The sequence below is a fragment of the Oratosquilla oratoria genome, chromosome 27, assembly GCF_046742065.1.
Source record: "Oratosquilla oratoria isolate Oo_2021 chromosome 27, ASM4674206v1, whole genome shotgun sequence".
Lineage (NCBI taxonomy): Eukaryota > Metazoa > Arthropoda > Malacostraca > Stomatopoda > Squillidae > Oratosquilla > Oratosquilla oratoria.
In genome coordinates this window covers 37,788,531-37,810,033 of record NC_134803.1, presented here as the reverse complement: position 1 = coordinate 37,810,033, position 21,503 = coordinate 37,788,531, and the positions used below count along the sequence as shown (strand labels likewise).

Below are 21,503 nucleotides of genomic sequence, written 5' to 3'. Positions count from 1 at the left end.
ACTGTCTTCACGCCGTGAAATGTAAATTATTTCATTTGGCAATTCCATGTTGCTCGCCCTAATGGTAGTCTCAGATTATCAGTAAGGATAAGGCGAAACAATTACGAATATGTTATCATGCAGCAAAATGGAGATAAGATAATTAAGCGTAGTTTCTCTTCTGGTCATATGATGACATAAAGTAGAAGGTCTAGCAGTTTCCGCCCACTTGTCGTATTATATGGTGTTTCAGGAGGAATCCAGTGTAAGAGTTTGAGCTTAAGTAGTTCAATACTACTGTTTAGGTTCGAATCTATTGCATCACTATGTTTACAATCCTAACATTTCGTAGTTTATAATTCGGGAATCGAACAAGTGCATCCAGGTAGTGACATTCTTGTGAATTGGGGCTGAACAACGTTTATTGAGATTTATGTCATATCAAGGCAACAAATATGGTAGGGAGCTGAGTATACAACTTCAGTATAAATGTTATTGCTAATTAATGATGATTTCAAAGTAACGGTGTCTTAGGAACTTAGAACTCTGACACAACCTTCTTATGTTATTGTTACTTGTACCGAAAAAATAAATGTGATGCTTAGCATAAATGAAATTGATTCAAGAACTGATCCGATTTAGTATAGATGGTAGAATTAGGACTAGAGTCAGTGTGTATTGATTTCACGGTAGCATTCTGTGGTTAAAATCCGTAGTCTCCACCACTTCCGTCTTACGGTAAGATTGCTTGGTTAAGTTTCGTAGATAGTTTGCAAAAGTATGTACTTATGACCAGCATAAGCATTTCATTTGGTTGAAGTGTCAGTGTTCATTATGTCTGGTATAGTTTGGTCATATTAATTTAAATCCAGTTTAGCCTTAATGCACCTGCTTAACTCACCTTCATTTACACAATAATTCAAGAGAATCTAAGATGAATTAATGTATCTGTATCAGTGTATGGATAATCATAATATAGATGTCACATTCTGAAAGTGGTGACTAAAGTTTTTTTCTACAAAAGAAGTTCTGGCCCTGCCATAGATGGAGGATTGAAGAGAGAGGGTTAAAGCATCATGTCAGAATTATTTAGATGTACAATATTTTGTTCATACAAGCTTTATCGAGTACACAGCTTGATAAAGCTCATATGAACAAAAAATTGTACCGTTATTAACTGTGTCCTCATGTGGTGCTTTTCCTGATTTGTCCGCAGTTGCCTTTCCTTTTCAGAGAGAGGGGCCTTGATTGTGATGTTCAATGTTGACATCATTGTAGGAGTAGACTAAGTTGGCAGAGAAGATCTCTTGATTTGGGATAGTAGGGTATCACAAGGTCATGCCCATGGTCACAATTATAAAAGTTCACATATTTTGAGGACATGGTCATGAACCATGACATGGAAAGATGGTAAAGTTGCAGAATTACACAAACACAGATATTTAACATGAAACTTGCGCTGTCGAATACCTCCTAACCTAATATAATCTAACCTAACCTAACCTAACCATTCTATAGAAAAAAATAATCTTTCAAATGCAAAAAAGAAAGAAGCAAAAAATGTGTTTGTGTGATACTGGAATAGAACTGAAAATATTTAGTTCACTACATTAATAGATTAAGTCTTGGAATAAATTAAGAGCTGATATGGGACACACAGGAACAAGACATGGGTATGAAAATTGTTGACACTGAAGGATGTGGAAAATTTAATTTTTCTCTACAGATGCATAAGCTCCTGGAATAATCTAAGAGATGGTATAGCACAAGCTAGAGTCTTGCATAGATTTGAAAATGAGTTATAACAATTCGAGAATAAGAACTAGGACTCTATGAACATAGCCTCTCTTCTGAATACTATAAAGAGGAATACTCCTGATTATGATGCCAGCATTGCTCAAGGATTAAGAACAGAAATTCCTCTTGTGAATATTAACTTGGTCATACTCACAATATTTTATAAATTTTGGGTAGAAGAATTTATTAGGCAAAATGCAGTTGCTTCATTTATACACTATATTTACTTTTATTAGGTGCTGACTCTAAAAGCATGAGGTGGATTGGACGGGGGAATGGGGGTGAGGTAGTGTGTGTGAGCAAAAATTTTTAACGCAGCCCGAAGGGATTTCTCCCCGTCCTCTCCTTTATATGGGGGGGACGGAGAGGGGGGGTTGCCGATTTAATGAAGCGGCCTTGCTGTGGATGTGCTGTGTCCTGCGACACTGCTTCTGACCCAGGGCAGTGGACAGGGTGCAGGGATGACCCGTCATCTAGGAGGTGCTAAGATGGGAGGGAGGGTGGAGGGGTGTGGAGTGTTTTCGGGGATGAAATGGGTGGGAATGTTTTTGTGCCTTGTCCTTTTTGGCTACCCCCCTGGTAAGGGGGAAAAAAGCCATGGTATATGTATGTATGTATGTATGACTCTAAAAGCTGTATTAATTGAAACGGTTGATCATCAGTAGTTTAGAGATTATTTGGTAATCAAAATTATCAGAGGTGGGTGCATTATCAATGGACAGGTAGTGCATAACCGAAAAATATGCATATGTGTATATACGCAGTAACGCTGACTGCTCTGTGGAAATTCAAATCGGTAATGCATTGATGGAAATGTATCCCAGATTTTTCAGTAACTTACTACCTGTCCAGCAGTAATGCACCCAGTAATGAAAATTACATGAGTTGCAAAGGGACATTTGTCTGAAGTAAGAGTAGTTTCAGTCAAAATTAGATAGATTTTGAGTGAGAGTGTAACCAGGGCCTCATCTTTCCTCATCTCACCTCATCTTGCTTCACACAACCTCATCTTACCTTGCCATACATCACTTCACCCAACCTCACCTAGTCTATCATAGCCTAACCAAACCTAACAGAGCCTAACTTAGTTTGATTCAACCCAATCCCCTTGTGAGATTTTGACTTGAACTATGGCAAGTGACTTCTTCACAAATTATGTTCCTTCTTAATTGTAAGGCAAACTTATGATTTGTTCTTGCTTTTTTTTTATTATGTTCATGAAGTTCAATAGAAGTGTGTTAAGCAAATATTAATAATGATATTTGGAAACATTTTGTATGTCTAATTGAAGTCTTGTTATAGGCTGCAATCCTTATATGAAACATTTATGTTACATCCCTTATGATGAAACAAGTACTGTCTATGATTGATTTTATCTTTATGTTTTATTATGGCTGCATGATATATTAACTTGTTCATATTACAGATGTCAAATGATGGAGGATCAGGAGGGAAAAGGTGGTGGGAAAGTGATGGATCAAACTCCACCCTTACACCTGAGGATCTGCGGCCACACCTCGACTCCTGGAGTCTTGCGACTGATGCTGCCACAGCCACTCTTTTGCATACAATGTCTCAGGTGAGATGCTTATCATTGGCTTCTTAAGTGCACTTAAAATGGATAACCTGTATGATAGTTGTTTTTAGACCCAATTAGATTGTTTAGTTATTGTGATAATTAAACATTTGGTGGGCCTAAAGTAAACTGCTCTATACCCTCCTACATTATCAAGGTAGCTATAAGTTGAAACTCCGTTTATCTGTCCTTCACTTTGTTAATAATTTTTACATGGTGGCTTCCCTATCTACACACACCTTAATTCCTTCTCAAACATATGGGGTTTCTGATCACTGACCATAGTACCTAGTAGATATAGTTTAAACCTTTCACTTCCCTATGCATCTGCTAAAGTTCCTTTTCCTCTTAGAAAATATATTTCTACATCTGATAATGATATACTTGTATACATGACAGGGTTTAAATTTTTAATCCATTTGTTTTTGTACAAACATGGCTTCTAGGTTAACTGAGCTTGGGGCCTGTACACCTTGTCTGATATATGATGCATTGTTCCATTGTTTCCATGACTTGCAGTTGTGAGTAGTGATAAAAGCAGTTTTATGTTCTCATAGGACAGGCTAATTCCACTTGTCTCCATTTGCAAAATGGTGCTCTCTCCTTCAACTGTATTATAAAATGTACCATTGTTTCTTTCTTTCCCTGACACAAATAGCAAAACTGGAATTACTCCAGCATTGTAATTTCCTAGATCAGAAAATGTGGATCTGTACAGTGGATCATAGCTTGGCATATTCTTCAAGACTTCCAACCTGCTGTAATGCAGAAAGTCTGATTTCTTCTGTTGATCATCTGTGAAACCAGTTGGAGCCAGATGAATATAAAGATCTTGTTGCCATATAGTCCTTGCTGAATCTCTGTTTACTATCATCTTTCCTGTAGAGATTATCAAGTTGTTGTTTAGGGTATTTTGGGCATCTTGGCTTTATTTCCACATCCTGCTTTGCTTGTCACACAAAATTAATACTTATCATGTCAATAACATGTCCACTGTACTTCAAATTCTTATTCTTGTTGTCATACTGTCATAGACCCTCTTACATTACTAGGTTGTCATATTAAACACTGGTTTATTTTATCTTCACTTTATTGATCTTTATATGGAGACTTCCTGCTCTACACACACACACACACACACACACGCCTAAATTTTTCTTGATCAGAGTACAGCACTAGCTAGCTTAGTCTATCTAAATATAGTACACTACACAGACATAGACATCAGAGTACAGCATTGTAGCTACATACATACATACATACATATACCAAGGCTTTTTCCCCCTTCCAAGGGAGGTAGCCAAAAAGGGGAAGGCATAAAAACACTCCCACCCATTTCATCCCTAAATACACTCCACACCCCTCCCACCCTCCCTCTCATCTGAGCACCTCCTGGATGACGGGTCATCCCTGCACCCTGCCCACCGCCCTGGGTCAGAAGCAGTGTCGCAAGACACAGTACATCCACAGCAAGGCCGCTTCATTTAGTCGGCGACCCCCCCTCTCCGTCCCCCTTTGCATATAAGGCGAGGACGGGGAGAAATCCCTTCGGGCTGCGTCAAAATTTACTCACACATACTACCCCACCCCCCACCCCCCCGCCCATTCCTCCTCATGCAGTCACAACATCATCCATATACAACCATTCTCCACTCACCTCTGTCTTCCGTCCTCTCCCTTCCTTCCTCAACAGACATTCCCCTCTTCCCCAAAGCCCCCTTCACCCCATCCATCCACCTCATCCTAGGATGTCCCCTCATGTTCACTCCCTCCACATCTGCCTTCCATACCTCTTTTACTAGTCTTTCTTCACTCATTCTTTCCATGTGTCCAAACCATCCTAATATTCTTTCATCAACCCTATCTCCCAAATCCTTTTTTACCCCTGTTCTCCTCCTCACCTCCTCATTTCTCACTCTATCCAGCCTAGTAACCCCCACCATACTTCTCAGACACCTCATCTCAAACACATTCAAACTCCTTCTCTCTTCTTCTCTTATGTTCCACGTTTCTGCCCCATACAGTGCTGTTGGCACAATCACTCCTTCATACAGTCTCCTCTTCGCATCCATTCCCAAATGTCTATTCCTCATTACACTCTTTAAACCACCAAGGCATTTACTCGCTTCTCTCAATCTACATTCTACCTCCACCTTCACTCCACCTTTTCCTGCTACACTTGCACCCAAGTATCTAAAACTATCCACTTCCTCCAGTCGCTCTCCCTTAATGTTCACTTCCAGTCTACTGCCACTTTCACCCCTTGTACATCTCATCACCTTACTTTTACCCACATTCATCTTTAGCTTTCTTCTATCACATACTCTCCCAAACTCTGCCACCAGCTTCCTCAATCCCTCCTCTGACCCTGCCACAAGCGCAGTGTCGTCCGCAAACAACAGCTGGCTCACCTCCCACTTTTCTCCATTTTCTTTAACCATCTCCAATCCCTGACTCACTACCCTAGCATTCACCTCTCGCACCACCCCATCCATGTATAAGTTGAACAGCCAGGGCGACATAACGCATCCTTGACGAAGTCCCACCTTTACTTCAAACCACTCACACTCTCCATTTCTAATCCTAACACATGCTCTACTACTCTCATAAAAACTCTTGACAGCTCCCAAAAGCTTTCCTCCTATCCCATAAATCTGCATAACCTCCCACAGTGCCTTTCTGTCTACCCTATCATAAGCCTTTTCCAGATCCATAAAAGCCCAAAAAACATCCTTCCCCTTTCCTATAGCTTTCTCACATATCTGTCTTACCACAAAGATCTGATCTACACAACCTCTACCCGTCCTAAATCCACACTGTTCCTCACCAATTACTCCTTCTGTTCCTCTCCTAATCCTCTCAATTAAGATCCTCCCATAAGCCTTCCCTACTACACTCAACAGGCTAATCCCTCTGAAACTACTACATTCACACTTGTCCCCTTTTCCCTTGTAAAGAGGAACTATACAGGCACTTCTCCAGTCCTCCGGTACTCTACCCTCTCTCCAGCAAACATTAAATAACCTCACCAACCAGTCCACCATCACTGAACCTCCCTTTTTCAGACATTCTGCATGGCATCCATCCAGACCAGGTGCCTTACCTGCTTTCATCATCTTTACAACTGCCTTCACCTCATCCTTCCTTATTTCTCCTCCATTCTCCTCACTCATCACTCTCATTTTCTTCGCATTTCCCACTGCAGCTATCTTTCCTTCCCTATCCTCCTTCACATTCAGCAACTCCCTAAAATATTCTGCCCATCTTCCCCTCACTGCCATCTCTTCCATTATCGTCTCTCCATCTGTACCTTTTACCTTTTCTTCCCTACTTGATTCGCCTCCTCTTCCTCTCTTAATTTCTTTCCAAAACATCTTTTTATTACTTTCAAAATTTTCTGTCATACTCCTACCCCATTTCACATCTGCTCTCCTCTTTGCCTCCTTTATCTTTTGCTTTACTTCTCTTTTCTTTTCTTTGTACGTCTCATATGACTCCCCCGTCCTCTTTTGTAACCAATCTGTGAATGCTCGCTTCTTCTCTTCTACAACCTTCTATGTTTCCTCATCCCACCATTCACTACCCTTTCTTCTATTTCCCCCTGTCCTTCTTGTTCCACACACCATCCTTGCACACTTTAAGACTCCCTCCTTGAACCATCCCCATTCCTCCTCCACACCCATCTCTGCTCTATCCTTTACTCCCTCCCACTCCTCCTTCAGCTTCTTTTCGTACTCCTTCTCCTTTTCCTTTTCATTCAAGGAGTTCACTCTAAGAACCTCCCTACCTTTTGTCCCTTTCCTCTTTCTCCATCTATCCTCCACTCTCAGCTTACCTTCCACCAAAAAATGATCTGATATTCCCCCACCCTCTCCCCTTAGCACATGTACATCCTTAACTCTTCCTATCATAATCCTATTTACCACTACATAATCCATTAGCGCTCTATCTACCACCCTTCCCTCCACCACCCTCTCCCATGTGTACTTATGCTTGACTTAGCTAGCTAAGTTAATTAAATCTAATACACTACACACATATTGTCATGTATTGTAGCTGTATGAAAAATTAACAATCAGATGTGTAAATGTAGGTTAGGTTCACATAAATAAAATACATTATCAGGTATTAGAATGAAACTTATGTGTTACTCTGCTGTAGGAGTCCAGCTGATTAACAACTGTTATTGTTTTTATTTGTTTGAGAGTCATAATTTTTTTTACATGTGACTTTCATGTAACATTATGACAGCTTTGTTTTCTATGAGTGCCTCAATAGCATTCCTTACCAAACTTAACAATTGTAGTTTAATTTTTCTAAACTTTGTGGGAAAAAACTGCATTCATAGTGGAACCATTAGGGTTTGTGGTCAGGATGTCAAACTAATGCAGGATAGTTAGAGAAGATTATGTAGACAAAGGTGACATGTTTTGTAAGATGGGTGCACTGGGATTGAACCACCAGGGATGTAATTTTGCATGGTTAAAGTGGGAAGGACTGAAATGAACAAGTGTGGTGAGAATAGAAGGAATGAGGATGCTCTATTTGCATGCCTAGCTTGAAAAATGGACTTCATTTTGTCTATTTAGAATGGTGTATTAAAAAAAAAAATACACCATTCTAAATAGACAAAATGAAGGGTGAAGGGGTGTGGAGTGTATAAGGGGGAAAAAGCCTTGGTATATGTATGTATGTATGTAGAATGGTGTATATAAACAATTTGTTCTTTTAGAATTAATTTTGAATTTTTACCATATTAAGATTTGTCACGTAGCACCTGATAGTGCCTATCCCAGAGTAACAAAATTTGATATAGAATTCAGATTCATGTCACTCAGATTTTTTCAAATGTATACATATGTAGGATATGATAAGGTATTTGTGTTTTAATTTTGATTATTTCTGAAAGATTTTAAAACACCTATACTTGACTTTTTTTCTCCCCGAACAGAAATTAATTTCAAGAACACATGAAGTTGAGGCTGCATTGAAGAAAGTTGTACAGGACAGTGAGACATTGGGAATAGGTATTGCAAACACTAACAATGCATTCCATATGCTTGCTAACAGTCAGTTTATTGAGAATAGAACTTACCAGGATGATGTTCACATACCTCAACCACAAGATGAACAGTTGGTAAGCAAGTGTATTTCTTACCTGATTGTCCAAAACATCTATTCTTTTTCTTTATTAAGACTGCTTGAAGCTTGACTGAGGTTTCTTATTCGTGTGTTTAACAGCAGCCTTGCTGTGGATGTGCTGTGTCTTGCGACACTGCTTCTGACCCAGGGGAGTGGACAAGGTGCAGGGATGACCCATCATCCAGGAGGTGCTAAGATAAGAGGGAGGGTGGAGGGGTGTGGAGTGTATTCAGGGATGGAATGGGTGGGAATGATTTTATGCCTTTTCCTTTTTGGCTACCTCCCTTGTAAGGGGGAAAAAGCCTTGGTATATGTATATAAGTGCAGAATTGATGTTGCATACATAACTAGCATTTTGAATTTCAGGCTTTAACTATTGTAAATAGCTGGTATAGGTACTGGCCACCTCCCTTGTAAGAGGGAAAAGGCCTTGTGGTATATACATGTGATGTTCTTGTATGTGTATTTATAAAATGATTGTCATATATGTAATTACCATGTATTTTTGTTCCTACAATAATCTATCATTATTTTTCACTCTAATTTGTATTCTTTGTAGCCTAAAAAGCCAACAGAGGAGGAAATTTTCCAAAAATTGGGTGACTGCTTGAAATCAACTCTCAAACTTGTTGATGAATCATACGAGAAACATGAAATACAAGACTCTGATTCAGAAGATGAAGACAGTCCAGGGAGGTAAGATGCTACTAATGTAAGCTTTGACTCATACCAAAGGTATTTGATTCTGGCTGTACTTTACTATATGTCCTTACAAAAATATACATGCACTGAGATCACAAAGCAAGCACTCCAAGACAGACTTCCAAATCCCATACTCCACTTCCCCATATATGAACACAGCTTGGTAATTACACCCAAGACAAGGAAGAACCAAAATGGCATGACTGTGGTAAGACCATCACTCAAAATTGAAATAGCAACAATACTGAATTGAGCTGGCCACCAGCTTTATGTGCCTTGGATGTAGCCACCATACAGAAGGCAATAAATGCCCCACTTTTGTACTTCCTAGGCAATGCAAAATCTCGTAAGTGAACTATGAGCCAGTCCAGTGGCTATTGAGAGTTGCCTCAAAGCCATGGGTTTCTTACAAAAAGTCAGTCAACTAATTCATTGTCTGAGATTGTTCTTGGAGACCCACAGCCACCTTATAACTGGCAACAGCCACTGGCTTGGCTCACATACCATTCAAGGAAGATATGTTGTTGTTGTTGTTGTTGTTGTCGTTCCCTAGACTGTCTGTCCGAGCAGTCCCGTCTCCCCAAGGAATGCCATAGCCGAAACTGGGTTTTCCCACAAATCCTTTATAGAGTGTATGTTGTGTTGTTTGCGTGCATGATTGTGTATAATGCAGTCTTCCATTATGTGTTGTATAGTATGGGGTGAAGTGTTACATCCTGGGCAGCTGTTCACAATGCGGTCATCCAGCCTCTTCTGGTAGCTTAGAAGTGCTGGGTGGTGACCGCACCGCAGTCTGGCCAAGTGGACTCTGTCCTTTCGTGGGAGAGAGGATTCAGAAGGGTGGATATCAGGGGGTCTGGCATGCAGCAGTGTGTTGTCTTTCAGTGTGTTAATGGAGCGGTGAGTGATATGATTATGAATATGTTTCCGGAGGCTGGTATTTGGTGGTTGTGGAGAAAGAGAAGAGAGTATCTGTGCGTGATAAAGGTCTTTGGGTGTTGTTTTAATGTTTCTTGGTGTGTGTGGGTGTTCTGCTATGTAGTGTAGCGGGTGTAATGTGTTTGTGGTGGCTGCGGCAAGTGTTTGAGTGCCTCTCATGTCGAGGTGGTCCTTGACTTTGAGGACTTTTGTTTCATGGTGTAAATGGTCTGTAGGTGTTGTATTTGTGCAGCCTGTAATTGTTTTTAGGGCTTTGTTTTGTATGATTTGAAGGGTGTTGTGGTGTGTCTCACTGAGATTAGGAGCCCATGCAGGACTTGCATAATTCAACACTGAGCGTATGCATTGTTTGTATATTGTTATATTAGTTTCTTTGTTTTGTCCAAATGTTGTTCCAGTGATTGACTTAAGTGCGTTAAGTTTGGGTGTGCATTTGTTTTTTATGTTTGTGATGTGTTGTTTGAAAGACATGGATGTATCGTATGTTACACCAAGAATTTTCGGTGTGTTTGTGTGTGGTATTAGAGTGTTGTTGATGTAGAGATGAGGTATGTATTTGTGTTCTTTTGTCCAGTTTGTGAGAAGTGTTGCTGTAGATTTGGTTGGAGCTATTTTGAGTCTGTTTGTGATGAACCATGTGTTGAGTGTGTCAAGGTATGGCTGGATTATTTCTGCAGCTTTGTCTGTGTTACGATGTGTGCATGTGATTGTTATGTCGTCTGCGTAGGAAGAGATTTGTATTTCTGAGGTGTCTGGCGTGGGTAAGTCATGCATGTATAGATTAAATAGTGTGGGGGATAGAACTGAGCCCTGTGGTACTCCGTTCTTAATGTTTCTGATGTGCGATGATTGGCCATTATATGACACGTAAGTATTCCTACCTGCCAGATAATTGGCCAGCCATCTTTTGGTGTTATTGTGCATGTCTGTGTTATATATTTTATTTGTTAGGTTGTGGCAGGGGATAGCATCAAAAGCTTTACTAATGTCTAATGTTATAAGAAGTGTTCTTTGGTGGGGCCTATCTGAATTGATGCCATCTAAAGTTCTTTGTGTGAGGTTTGTCAGTAGAGTGTTTGTGGAGTGTAGTGGCCTAAAACCATGTTGTGAGTCAGCAAGGGGAATATGTGGTGTGACAACATATTCCCCTTGCTGACTCACAACACGGTTTTAGGCCACTACACTCCACAAACACTCTTCTGACAAACCTCACACAAAGAACTTTAGATGGCATCAATTCAGATAGGCCCCACCAAAGAACACTTCTTATAACATTAGACATTAGTAAAGCTTTTGATGCTATCCCCTGCCACAACCTAACAAATAAAATATATAACACAGACATGCACAATAACACCAAAAGATGGCTGGCCAATTATCTGGCAGGTAGGAATGCTTACGTGTCATATAATGGCCAATCATCGCACATCAGAAACATTAAGAACGGAGTACCACAGGGCTCAGTTCTTATGTTGTGCTGCAGTCTGGACAGGGTGAGAATGGGGCTTTGTAGGATGAGGTGTTCAATATCCTCTTTGTGGTGATTGCATGTAGGGTAACTTGAGTCTGTGGTCAGAGGTTGACTTTGTGTTGGTGCTTGTTTAGTGCTGGATGGTGACCTGAACTTGATGGTGCCAGTGTATTTCTTGTCTGTCATGGGAGTGATTTCTTGGTAGGACTAATGTCTAGAGCAGTGGTCCCCAAACTTTTATAAGCTGCAAGGCACTTTTCTCACTGTAAATAAAATGGGCACCAAAAGCATGTATGGAAGGGAGTGGGTGGGGGATGGAGGGGTGAGGGAGTATGTGTGAATGATATTTTGATGTAGCCCAAAGGGATTTCTCCCCGTCTTCTCGTTTTCTGTATGAAGGAACAGGGGGTAGGGGGAATGTCACCGATTAAATGAAGTGACTTTGCTGTGGATGTGCTGTGTCATGCTGTATTGCTTCTGGCTCAGGACAGTGGGTGAGATGCAGGGATAACCCATCATCCAGGAGGAACCAAGAAAAGAGTGAGGGAGGGATGATGAATGGGAGTGGAGTGTGTGGGGATGAAATGGGTGGGAGAGGATGTATGCCTTTGACTTTGGTTACCTCCCTTGTAAAGGGAAAAAGTCCTCGGTATATGTATGTATGTATATATATGTATATCTTTTTTCCTCAGGTAATAATGATAATTGTTACCTTGAATTTTGCTAACTGGAAACCTGAGCCCCATAGTGACTAGCAACAGTCCATGAGCCCTCTCATAGATCTGTTTGGAAAGAAACATTAGAATTGTCCATATTGTATTAGTTTGTGACATTTTCTCTGTCATTGGCTTATAGTTGTATGATGGTGCACTCACTGGTTGTAAGCTCACTTTATGTAAAAAGAGTGGAGGATATATAGTCGAAATTGATAGAGAAGGCTCTTGGGCCAGGTCTAGAAATGGGGAACTGCTGAATTTTTTTTTTTTTTTTTAATAAGAGTATAACAGATGAACGTAAGGTGGTTTTGTCATGTTATAAGAATAGATGAAGATAGGAATCTTTGGAGAGTTCATGAGTCAATGGTGGTGGGAATGAAAAAGTATAAAGTAAGGAAAAGTTGGATGGTGTGAATGAGGTCATAAGACTTTGTGGTCAGGATGTTAAATGCAAATGTACATTGGTAACAGGATGAATTGGGGAAAAGTGTGTAGACAAAGGCTGGAGAATATATTCCATGAGAGAGATGCACTGTGGATGAAATGGCAGAATTGGTATGGAAGAATCATGGTGCAAATTTCACATGACGGAAGTGAAAGGACTGAGTATGATGAGACTGTCTCTCTCCCATCTCAAGCCACCTTGCCCTGTCGGAAATAGTGTACAGGTTAAGAAAATTTATGTTAAGAGTAATCATAATTTGAAATAAAAATTTTATTCAGTAAGATATCCATGATTAAGTTTAGATATCAAGTAAATTTGTCTTTGGGGAATGATTTTAGAATATCAAGAGATATTATAGTGAATTTGGAAGAATGATGGCTTAAAGTCGGTAGCAAGTTAATAGCAGGGAATCTGTCAGTCAATCCATTCCCCCAAGTTTCTATTGCAGGAGATTCACAGCTCCCAGGTAACTGATTCTGGCCACTGGACAGGCCTGTAGGTCATTCAAGGAAGAAATATTGTGTTATTGTCGAGGAATAATTAGTGTGAGGCAGTGTAAGATGAGGTGCTCAGTGTCCTCTTTGTGATGGTTGCATCTAGTGTAGTTTGATCCTGTGGCAAGGCATATTCTGTGCTGATACTGTCTTAGAGCTTGATGGTGCCCTGAATGCAAGGAATATAAAGAGAATTAAATGATGACCTTACTGATGAGAGGTGAACTAATGCTGAAATGTGATATTTTATATGGTTAGGAGGAATATAGAAAGTAATAAAAAAAAGTAAGAAATCCTGACCAACTAAATTTCTATATATTTGTGTTTTTTCAGCCCTGTTCCTATATATGTCATGGTGGATGTCTATGAGCATCGGGCCTTGCCTTATATTATTGGGTCCTCCGCTTTTGTGGAGGAAGATCGAATTGGCTTGAATGAGTCTTCAACAGAAGAAAATACAGCAACAACTGTCAGTAGTTCAGAAAGTGAAGCTAGTGAAGATGAAAATGATGCTGGAATGAAGGCTCAAACAGTCATCCATAGAATACCAGTATGTACTTCATATATTATTAATGTTTAATTATTTTGTAGATGGCAGTTCTTTGAATGGATGTTATTGTCTGAATATCATCAGTTTGGGAGCGTAGTTGGGAGGGTGTCAGGAGTGAAGAGAGGACAAGGAAGAGAAGGGGTGGCTGTACTAGTAAGTGAAGAGATGGTAAGTGTGTGGTGGAGTGGAAGGAGGTTTCTTTAAGGTTAATGTGGATGAAGGTGAAACTGGGAAAGGAGATATAGGCCTTTGTAAGTGCATATGTGCCATGTAGTGAGAAGAGTGTAGAGGAAATGGAGGCTTTTTGAATAGATGTAAATGAGTGCATAGAGGGTTTAGGGAGAAATGTCAGTGTAGTGGTATTGGTAGATCTCAATGCTAAAGTAGGAAATGAACCAATAGACGGTATGGTTGGAAAGTGTGGAGTTCCAGGAAAAAAATCATAGTAGAGAGTTGATGATGGAGATGTGTCTAGAGAGTTGATAATGGTAAATACAGTGTTTAGGAAGAAAGTCAAGCATAAGTACACATGGGAGAGGATGGTGGATGGAAGGGTGGTAGATAGAGCTTTAATGGACTATATAGTGGTAACCAAAAGAAGAGTAGGAAGGGTTTTGGATGTACATGTTTTAAGGGGAGAGAGTGGAGGAATATCAGTTCATTTTTTGGTGGAAGGTAAGCTGAGAGTATAGGATAGATGGAGAAAGAGGAAAAGGACAGAATGAAGGGAGGTGCTTAGATTAAATTGCTTAAATGAGAAAGAAAAAGAGAAGTACAAGAAAAAGCTGAGAAAAGAGTGAAAGAGTAGTACTAGCAGTGGAGGAGGAATGGGGATATTTCAAGGAAAGAGTCACAAGGTGTGCAAAGATTGTGTGTGGAACAAGGAGGACAGGAGGAAATAGAAGGAAGGTTAGTGAGTGGTGGGATTATGAAGCAAAGAAGGTTTTAGAAGAGAAGAAACGAGCATTCACAGATTGGTTACAAAATAGGACTAGAGAATCATAGGAGAGGTACAAAGAAAAGAGAAGTAGAGCATATGGTAAAGGAGGCAAAAAGGAGAGCAGATGTGAAATGGGGTAATATGACAAAACAAACAAAAACAGCTTACAAATTTTATAGAATGGAACACAGAGAGTAATAACAGGATGCACCAAAACCACACCCTATTAGACACCATACAAAAACCAAAATCCTCCCAATAGAAGACCACATGAAAATGACAAGGACACAATTTTAAGAGTATGCCACAACCCTAAACACCACACATCCATCACACTACATTTAGGAAGCATCATCAACAGAATGTAAGAAAAAGCAACACCAGCAGTATACTCTTCAAACATCTATAACAACCTACCATGTATACCACACAAAATATCCATACAAAAATTCGTACACAATTGGATCACTAAACAAACCCATCAAGAAAGACTGCCAAACTCCAACAACGACCCCCCCCAGACATAGGCTCCACAGAAATATCTTTCCCACACCCAATAAAAAACACACACTTAGGACATCATCATTCCAACATTAAAAGAGTACCAACACAGAATAGGTGTAACCATAGATTCAAACTGCCCTAGATGCAACCATCACTCTAACAATCCCCAGACAGCAACACAATACATCTTCCCTTAGTGTCATATGGCCCTACTTGGAGGTTGTTGCTAGTTACCTAAAGGCTGCAGGTCTTCCGCAAGAGGGACTAGGGGCAACAGATTAATTGATTGATAATAGTTCATGCATCAAATTTCAATGACTGCATACCCACAGCCCCTCGATGGTACAGTGGCTGACAATGGGCCTTAACCCTCCCACAGATCTCCCTGGAAAGAACCTTTGGACTGTTGTTTGTGTTATATTAGTGTGGTGCTGTTTCTGTGTCACCAGCTAAAAGTAGTAGGAGGGGAACAGCTACCAGTTTTGTCAGCTCTCCATGTGTGAAATCTTTATCTAACAATTTTTATGGTTTTACTCTTCCTTTTCACATGACATGAGCTGACAACAGGGAACTACTTCTCTTACTTCTCTCAGTCAGTAACATAGAAGCAAACCTATACTAGTACAGCACAGACTTCAGTCCAATATATTTTCCCAGAGAAATCCATGGGATGGTGCAAGGACCATTACCAGTCAGTGAAACTCATGATGACAATTATTATTTCATGCTAGAACAGAAATTTCATATTGTGTTATTCTTGTGCACCCATATATTTGTCATAGGTTGATGTTTTTAAAGATTAATATTTTGCAGCAAGATGATAGTGACTCGGATTGGTCTGATGAGGAAATTGGTGGGAACCAAGTGGTGACCAAGTCTTCTCATGCCGATAATGGAGATATCAGTGAAGAAAGTCCAAGTGAAGACTTGTTTAAGATTCATAATAATGTAAGTCCAGATTTGTTACACTAGTCAACAGGTATGAAAAAATATGAAATGATTTATTAATTTGTCTTTGAACATACAGTGCTTTGTTCACTATAAACCCACTATCGGAGAAATAATAACGGAAGTACAGGGAAACTGTATATTTCGACTACTATCTGTAGTCCTCTTCAGCAGAAGAGGACTACAGATAGTAGTCGAAATATACAGTTTCCCTGTACTTCTGTTATTATTTCTCCGATAGTGGGTTTATAGTGAACATTTACAAATGTGTTATAACATACCAATTTCCAATACAGTACTTTCTTATATCCCACACATCCACAGGATTTATACACACACACACACACACACACACACACACACACACACACACACATATATATATATATATATATATATATATATGGGTGGGGGATAGGGGGTGAGGTAGTATGTGTAAGAAAAATTTGACGCAGCACAAAGGGATTTCTCCCCATCTTCTTTTCTGCATGGGGGGACGGAGAGGGGGGTTGCCGATTTAATGAAGAGGCCTTACTGTGGATGTACTGTGTCTTGCAACACTGCTTCTCACCCAGGGCAGTGGACAAGATGCAGGGATGACCCATCATCCAGGAGGTGCCAAGATATAAGGGAGGGTAGAGGGGAGTGGAAAGTATTAGGGATGGAATGGGTGGGAATGGTTTTTTCCCCCATGTTTTTGGGCTACCTCCCTTGTAAGGGGGAAAAGGCCTTTGGTATATGTATATGGATCTGGAAAAGGCTTTTGACAGGGTAGACAGGAAGGCACTGTGGGAGGTACTGCAGATATATGGGATAGGAGGAAAGCTGTTAAGAGCAGTCAAGAGTTTTTACGAGAGTAGTAGAGCTTGTGTTAGGATTAGAAATGGAGAGAGTGAATGTTTTGAGGTAAAGGTGGGACTTCGTCAGGGATGTGTTATGTCACCCTGGCTGTTCAATCTTTATATGGATGGGGTGGTGCGAGAGGTGAATGCAAGGGTAGTGGGTCAGGGGTTGGAGATGATTAAAGAAAATGGAGAAAAGTGGGAGGTGAGCCAGTTGTTGTTTGTGGACGACACAGTTTGCATAAGGGTAGAGGACATTTACCCCCTGGAAAGCAGTAAGTCAGGTCGCAATGGTCAATGTGTCCACTAATGAGGGTGGGGCAACATTAGGTCACAGTTGCAGGGTTGCATTTTACCTATTAGTATTTTGCTTATTTCTTGACAGATAAAATTTTCATGGGCATTACTCAATCAACTGGATGATTATTCAATTCAATATGCTTGAAGATTCCAATAGAATTATTGCCATCCCTAACATTTTTCTTATGTTGTTCAATTCTAATGTTTAAGGGTTTGGCAGTTTGACCTATGTAAAATTGATTACACATTTTGCAAGGAATTTTATAAATGCATCCTTTTTTAACTTCACTATTATTGATGAGCATATGTTTTACTGTACTATCATTTTTAAAAACTACCTTTACGTTAAATCTTTTTAATAATTCTGTAACATGGTTTGGACACATGGAAAGAATGAGTGAAGAAAGACTAGTAAAAGAGGTATGGAAGGCAGATGTGGAGGGAGTGAACATGAGGGGACGTCCTAGGATGAGGTGGATGGATGGGGTGAAGGGGGCTTTGGGGAAGAGGGGAATATCTGTTGAGGAAGGAAGGGAGAGGACGGAAGACAGAGGTGAGTGGAGAATGGTTGTATATGGATGATGTTGTGATTGCATGAGGAGGAATGGGCGGGGGGGTGGGGGGTGGGGTAGTATGTGTGAGTAAGTTTTGACGCAGCCCGAAGGGATTTCTCCCCGTCCTCTCCTTATATGCAAGGGGGGACGGAGAGGGGGGGTCGCCGATTAAATGAAGCGGCCTTGCTGTGGATGTGCTGTGTCTTGCGACACTGCTTCTGACCCAGGGCGGTGGGCAGGGTGCAGGGATGACCCGTCATCCAGGAGGTGCTCAGATGAGAGGGAGGGTGGGAGGGGTGTGGAGTGTATTTAGGGATGAAATGGGTGGGAGTGTTTTTATGCCTTTCCCTTTTTGGCTACCTCCCTTGAAAGGGGGAAAAAGCCTTGGTATATGTATGTATGTATGTAACACTTAAAATTTTTTCTTGAAATGGCAAAATTAAAACATTATGATAACTAAAAGGTGATTTTGGCTGAGGAGTTAAAAATTATTTCCTTGTGAAATTGTAAGTAATATTAAGGATTGTTTAGGGAATTTTAATTTTAGCCCAATGTAAACATTTCTGATTTCATCATCGATAAATTCAGGACTACAAATATCGAAAGCTCTTAAGAAACATTGAAGAGAAAACTGAATGTTTAAATACTAGTTGGATGAGAATAATAATAATGAATGTATGAGCTTACATTGGTTGGTTTACGATATATTTTAGATTTAAGGTAGTTGTCATGACATAGGATAGTGCAATCTAAAGGTAAGGTACAATTTTTCTCTTTCTAAAGTAAATTCAGTAGAATCAACAATTTTACAAGGAAATAATTTTTAACTATATATATGTGTATATATACATATATATATATAATATATATATATATATATATATATATATATATATATATATATATATATATATGTAAATATATATATATATATATATGTAAATATATATGTATGTAAATATATATATATATATATAAATATATATGTATATATATATATATATATATATATATATATTTCTAACACACACACACCAAAGTTAATATGTATACCATGGAGTAGTCATGTTGAGCCACAGGAGCTATCTTTACTTCTTGTGTCACTTCCTGTGATGGCGACTTTTGTTCTTGTTGCTTTGTAATGCGACTTACTAAATTGGGATGGGAGAAACACAAGAGAACATGGAAGGAAACTCAAAAAGGACAATTATACAAGAGACCTGATAAAAACAGCTTCCCCACAGAGTGTTGGATGTACTGAACATACTATACAAAACAATAGTGTGTGCAAAAAAAACAAAACAAAACAAAAACAAGAATTTAATAGCGAATTAGATATGGCGAGATATAGAGACGGGGCACCATGAGTGTAGCTCCCCTTCCTGTAAAATACAACTAGGTAAATACAACCAGGTAAATACACACTTACACACACATACACATACACCAAGGTATATATGTATAACATGGAGTGGTGGTGCGGAGGCACTGAAACTCTTATCTTTACTTCTTATGTCACTTCCTGTGATGGTGGCTTTTGCTCCTGTTGTTTTGTAAGATGCACATTTATTAAAAGGCACATCTGTTATTGACATATTTTATGTGGAATAATGTTTAGCATTTTAACCTATGATAGGTTCTTTTATGAGTTAGAAGATTCCTTTTTGATTGATAATGGAGGAGGCCATTTTGTGTGCAGTAGTATAGAGATAAGAACACATCCGGTGTATCTTAAGTTGTGGAAGCATACTGGTCTTTGGTTATACAAACCATCAACATGTGGAGCACTGGAGACATTCTGTGGGATTTTGACATTGCAGTAGTTGTGCTATGTGTTGTAATCTTTACTGTAGCAATGGTTGGGTCTTTCTTTGTCAAAGACAATAAGAAAATTAAGTAAGATGTGGCTTACTGTCATTTTGTTGTGTCTCTTCATCGTAGCTGTATTGGCATTTGTAAGTTTTTATGCACATATTTGGTTGACTGTTTCGGTTATGTATGAGATATTTCAGCATTCATGGGTGCTATGCTCATGTATGGATGACAAAGAATTAGAATTTTGAATATGATATATGCCTAATTCTTGTATTGTGTTGATTTATTACAGTTAAATGATGGAGAGTTTGACTTTGCATCTGATCTTAGCAAGAAGTTTGGAAATCCTGATATCAAGAAAAAAGGTGAATTGTTTTTCTGTAGTTTTTGTATTACATTTAAGTTTTGAATTAATACGCTTCATGATATAATACTTAAGTTAGGCAACGGGAGATTGTAGTTTTCATTAAGGAAAGGGGTATGTAGATCAAATATATCGTCTTAAGACAGCTCAATAAGAAAACATGAATAAGGAAAATTATTTTACCTTTCTCTGTAGATCTGGAGAAATCTCCCTTTGTGTCTATTGGCAAAACAGTGAGATGTGTATATAAGTCTGTTGAACATTATTCTGTCCATTTTTCTCCAGACTTTCCACAGCTTTCTCTTCAAAACGCATTCATGCCAAGAACTCTTCTATTCATCATTTTGATACCACTTTATAATCCATTAATGCCCTCTCAGCTACCCTCTTACCAACCACCCTGATGTATGTATATATATTTTTTTCTTTTGAAACACAATTTACCAACATCTTTTCTCTTTCAGTACACATCTCCAACATTTTCTTTCTTGTTTTATTCATAATATACCATACTTCCCGAGTACTCTATATACTGGCTCGTCTCCTACTTTAACATTTAGATCCCCCAGCACCACCATATTCAGATTTTTTCCAAAACTCTACACCATCTGTTTATTAAAAGGTTTCTTTTCTTTGTATGGGAGGTAGCTGGTCAAGGCATGCACCCACTCCCAACCCATCCATCACCTAATTCTTTCCCATTATCTTAACTCCTTGGGGAGTGTGTTTAGAGATTGTTTATCCACAGACCCAACACACACTCAACAGGTCTTTCATGTTTGTTCAGACTTGCCAATTTGCCTCAATTTCTTTTTTTATTGTATACTGTTGCATGCTAGTATTACTGGCATTGATTGATTACCTAACCCACAGAATCTACACCTGTTTTGGGAAGCTCAGATGATCCCAATGATGAAGATGGATTGTTTAAGCCTTCAAAGGGTTTGTTTGGATCTGGAGGAGGCCTTTTCCCAGATTTTGAGCCTCCACCCATTAAACAGAACAGTAAAAATAGCTTATTTGATGATGAGCCTGTCCTCACAACTGGTATGTACTATTATAGAATTTATCTTGTGAAAGATATTTTAAGTTTCTTACAGTTGAGAGAAAATTATTTCCATTGTGTTTAGGCATGTATGCTGCTTTACATGAAAGCCTCTTCATTGAGTTCTCAATTTCGTTGCTGTCAGTCCATTTCATTGCTTGGACTTTCTCTTGCAAGAGACCAGTGGCTTCCAGGGAAATGGCCATAGCCTCTGTTTCAATGTAGATATCACTCAATGAAGAGATTATGTGTTGCTCTCTGGAAAGAATAAGTGTAGGACAGTGTATTATAAGGTGTTTTGTGTGTGGTGGTTGCATTAGGGGCAGTTGGTGTGTCTTCAGGTCGTTATCCATATATGTACATGCATATACCAAGGGCTT

General features: G+C 39.4%; 1 protein-coding gene across 6 annotated transcripts in view; it reads left to right on the top strand.

The window, feature by feature from the left end:
* LOC143039962 (uncharacterized) overlaps positions 1 to 21,503 on the top strand; it is a 38,076-nt gene that overhangs the window by 841 nt on the left and 15,732 nt on the right. The window contains exons 1-8 of one of the 6 annotated variants that reach the window (XM_076210446.1): positions 158 to 244; positions 3,203 to 3,355; positions 8,304 to 8,489; positions 9,054 to 9,190; positions 13,595 to 13,811; positions 16,069 to 16,203; positions 20,007 to 20,079; positions 20,952 to 21,125. In XM_076210446.1, the coding sequence (XP_076066561.1) occupies positions 221 to 244; positions 3,203 to 3,355; positions 8,304 to 8,489; positions 9,054 to 9,190; positions 13,595 to 13,811; positions 16,069 to 16,203; positions 20,007 to 20,079; positions 20,952 to 21,125 (1,099 nt within the window). In that variant the 5' untranslated portion in view covers positions 158 to 220. Of the gene's footprint in view, positions 1 to 157; positions 245 to 307; positions 438 to 698; positions 718 to 3,202; positions 3,356 to 8,303; positions 8,490 to 9,053; positions 9,191 to 13,594; positions 13,812 to 16,068; positions 16,204 to 19,601; positions 19,855 to 20,006; positions 20,080 to 20,951; positions 21,126 to 21,503 lie in introns of those variants that run through there. The other 5 variants (XM_076210447.1, XM_076210450.1, XM_076210449.1 and 2 more) reach the window with 5 other exon arrangements.